At 44.1% G+C, this 4,045-nt stretch overlaps 1 protein-coding gene across 1 annotated transcript; it reads left to right on the top strand.

The window, feature by feature from the left end:
• The first annotated feature begins 1,234 nt into the window (after nt 1-1,234).
• Nucleotides 1,235-2,415, top strand: LOC311582698 (olfactory receptor 10K2-like). Its single transcript, XM_084755938.1, has one exon. The coding sequence runs from the start codon at nt 1,408-1,410 to the stop codon at nt 2,350-2,352; it is 945 nt and encodes a 314-aa protein (XP_084612064.1). The 5' UTR covers nt 1,235-1,407; the 3' UTR covers nt 2,353-2,415.
• Nucleotides 2,416-4,045: the final 1,630 nt, after the last annotated feature.

The raw sequence follows: 4,045 nt of genomic DNA, 5'->3' as shown, positions 1-4,045 counted from the left end.
TGTGCCCAAGAAGAAATAGCCCTGAGGACGCCGTGACTCTGCGCTCTCTAAGAACCCATCCGGAACTGGGGCCGGTGACGACACAACAGCCTAGCCATGCAGAATCATTAATAATAATTTGCTGAGAAGCTATTAAGTGCTGTGTGTGCTCCTGGACACTCAGGGAAATTGGGCTCAATATTTATCAAATTTACATCTGTCCCTCAAGGGTATGAAATGTAGTAAAGAAAGCTATGAGGACAATTCAACACAAATTCAATTCAAAATTAAGGGAATGTCATAGCCAGTGTTTCATTCAACGTTTTGGAGAAAAAGAACCAATCCCATTTATCGGGAATTACCAAAAGGTTTTCCTGAATGTGTGATTTGAATGAAGCCTAAATACAAAGCACCTATAACTAAAAATAAGAATAAGCTAACTTAAACAAGTAACAGAGGCAAGAAAGCAAAACGCTCCTCATTCCTGTGATGCAGGAGACACATCTTCAGAGCAGCATGGCCAGCAGTCTTGGCTTCTCAAATGAAACACTTTGAAATGTGTCAAAAGTTTGAACTATGCAGTAGCCAGGAATAAAAATTTTATTAGGGGAGTAATGTTAAATACATTTTATAGATAAGAAGATTAATCTGCCATTTGGGGACGATGTGGTGAAAAAATACAGGAAAGACGGTCACAGAGTGACTTGGAGTGGAGGAATCCTCTAGAAAGACTGTGGTTTTCTCTAAGGGAGAAAAGACTCTCAGAAAAGTACTGAAGAGTAAATAGAATATTCTACCTTGGAATGAGTAAACGCAGAGAAGGAGAAGATATGTCAGAATTTGACTTTGGAGCAGAATAAAAATACAGAAGAAATGGCCACTGTGATAAGAGTATAAGGTGGTAGAATTTATGTCTCTTTCTATAAAATAATAAGGCAAACACCACAGAGAAAATATTATAGAAAAAAATCTAAGATGAGGAGTTCGGAAGCACAGAGAATGAAACACCAGCAAGCACTACACGAACTACAGACAAGGTTCGGGAGCTAATGTTGTCGCTGTAGAAAGATTTCCCTGAGAGCGTGTGGCTGCAAGTGAACCTAAGGGATTAGTGCCGCCGTGCCCAAGGCTCGAGCCCCGTGGATGGACTGAAGACAAGAGTACAACTCAGTCAAGAAACTTAAGAACTTTGTAGCTGTGTTACCAGAACTACTGCAGAGACAAAGTCTGATACACAACAGCTTGATTTCGCGTTTTCATTTCTTGGGAAAAAAACAAGGAAGGAGGCAGAATGGCAGGTTCGGAAGTAAAAGCCGGAAGCGCATGCAGCGCGGCTGTCGGTCTCCCGTGCTTCTGCTAACGCGTGAGGACTTCTTTCTCGTCCCTGTCTGGGACTGACTTCCGGTTACCTCCGGTTACATAGCCTCCATGGAGTGTGTAAATGAGACTGTGGTCCAGGAGTTCATCTTCCTGGGCTTCTCGTCTCTGGCCGAGCTGCAGCTGCTGCTCTTCGTCGTTTTCTTGCTCCTCTACCTGTTTACCCTGAGCACCAATGCCGTGATTGTTTCCACCATTGTGCTGGACAGAGCCCTGCACACACCCATGTACTTCTTCCTTTCCGTCCTCTCCTGTTCAGAGACCTGCTACACCTTTGTCATCGTGCCCAAGATGCTGGTTGACCTGCTATCTCGGAAAAAGAGCATCTCCTTCCTTGGCTGTGCCGTCCAAATGTTCACCTTCCTCTTCCTCGGCTGCTCCCACTCCTTCCTCCTGGCAGCGATGGGTTACGATCGCTACGTGGCCATTTGCCACCCTCTGCGCTACACGGTGATCATGGGGCACAGGGTGTGCGTGGGGCTCGTAGCCGCTGCCTGTGTCTGTGGCTTCACTGTGGCACAGACAATCACGTCCTTGGTGTTTCGCCTGCCCTTCCACTCTGCCAATCAACTCCATCACTTTTTCTGTGACATCTCCCCCGTTCTCAAATTGGCTTCGCATCGCTCCCACTTCAGTCAGATTGTCATCTTCCTGCTCTGTGCGCTGGTCCTGGTTGTCCCTCTGTTGCTAATCTTGGTGTCGTATATTCACATTATTTCTGCCATCCTCCAATTTCCCTCCACCCTAAGCAAGTACAAAGCGTTCTCCACCTGCGCCTCTCACCTCATTGTTGTCATAGTGCACTATGGATGCGCCTCTTTTATCTACCTGAGGCCCAAGTCTGGCTACTCTTCAAGCCAGGATGCGCTGATATCGGTGTCCTACACTATCCTAACTCCGTTATTCAACCCAGTGATCTACAGCTTGAGAAACAAAGAATTCAAAGCAGCTCTTCATAGAGTTAGAGGAAGAGCAGTTACCCTAAGACAATGTTAATCCTGCTTGCTTACACACACACACACGCACGCACGCACGCACGCACGCACGCACGCACACACACACACACAAATAACTAGTAATGGACCAAGAGGGAAATTCTCAAAAATGAAAATAACTAAGCAAATGAGCATCATGTTCAGAAATGGAGAAATTTTTCCCCTCGCTTCCAATATAAAATTCAGGCGCACACAGTTTCTTGCCTTGATAACGTGAGTTATTGTCCACTAAGGAATATTGCACGAACCTATCTGTGTTCTAGGAGCCAGATTGTGACGATCTCAACTGTCAACTCAAACAGGATCTAGAATCAGCTAAGATACATAGTTCAGGGCAGATGTGAGAAAGCATCTCCAGAAGGGATTTACCTAATGGGAGATTCTCCCTCAAAGTGAACAGGCCCTTTCAACATGTGGCCCAGATGTAAAGAGATCCAAGGAAAAGGCGTTATTAGCCTGCCTGCTTTCCCTCATCGCATGCTGTTGTTGCCATGGCTGCCACCACCACCATCCTTTGATGGCTTCTTGAGAATCCCAACATGAACAGAAAACAAGTGACTCTCTGGAACCTTCCAGGCCTTTAGCACAGGCTTTTTGACTGCTAAGAAATCAGCTTCTGGAATGATCATCTGTGATGTCCTCAGCCTCTGCAACAGGAAAATAGCCATTACTGGACTACCCAGGCAGTCCCTACTGTGAGGGCCTTTCTAGTAGCCCTGTTCCTCCAGTGAGCCTGTCTAATGCATGTAGGAAGCTCTTTTCTTTTTTTTTTTTTTTCTTTCCCCTAGGTTGTGTCCATTCTGAGTAATTTCTGAGTTGCATTATTTCAATATTTTAATAATTTTAATGAGATAATTGGACAACTACCAAGACAAAGTTTGATGTCTCTGATATAGCTAAGTAACGCTCTTGTGAAGAAGTCATAGAGTATCTATTTTCGTGTCCCTTTTTCAATTATAATTATTCTTTAAGTTTTTATTCAGATATACTGTATGCTGATAATACCACTGTATCTAGTGAATAAGACTGTCTTTTCTAAATTTTACACACTGGGATGCCTATTTTATTCAACATCCACCACATGGAAAACTCTGTGTAAAGAGTCACCAGTGTCTGATCCCCACGTGACTCGGGAGTCCACATGTGTGTGCTTGGGACCAGATCTGGAGAAAGAGGTTCTGTTTATCTCTGTGTGACGGACTGGGACGCAAACGGAACACTGCGACACGGATGTCTGCTTATGTTTCCTCCCGTGATCTGCGTGTGAGTAAAGGTTTCGGGGCTCACTTTTTTTTCTTCCTGTTTTGCTTTTCTTTCTTCTACAAATTACTTCTCAGATGATGAAGACTAGTGGCATATACCTTCCAGGTAATGAAGTAAGAGAAAAAGAAGAGGGATCTCCCATCTGGAAGCCTGCTTGCTTCACAGAGGAAAGCCTGTCTGCTAACAATGTCCATCTACTTCCATTCCTCCGCATCTTTAACGCTTGAGACATCATGAAGACGAGGCTTGAAGAAAATGAATACTGAAGCAAACGCCATTTAATATTTGTAGCCATGCAATTATTTTTTTTTTCTTTTGCATAATACTTACCTCCGTCTTCTGACCTGTCAAGCTGTCTTATGAAAAGGAAATGGACTTATAAGCCCTAATATGAATGTATTTAATATGCCAATAGCTTATGGTTACCCTGC

The sequence above is a fragment of the Acomys minous genome, assembly GCF_964271855.1.
Source record: "Acomys minous genome assembly, chromosome: 14".
Classification (NCBI taxonomy): Eukaryota; Metazoa; Chordata; class Mammalia; order Rodentia; family Muridae; genus Acomys; species Acomys minous.
Note: the sequence above shows the minus strand (reverse complement) of the source record. Positions and strands in the feature narration are given on the sequence as shown.

Bases quoted from the DNA above. Each gene is read 5' to 3' on its own strand.
- LOC311582698 (XM_084755938.1), top strand. From the start codon at position 1,408: ATGGAGTGTGTAAATGAGACTGTGGTCCAGGAGTTCATCTTCCTGGGC.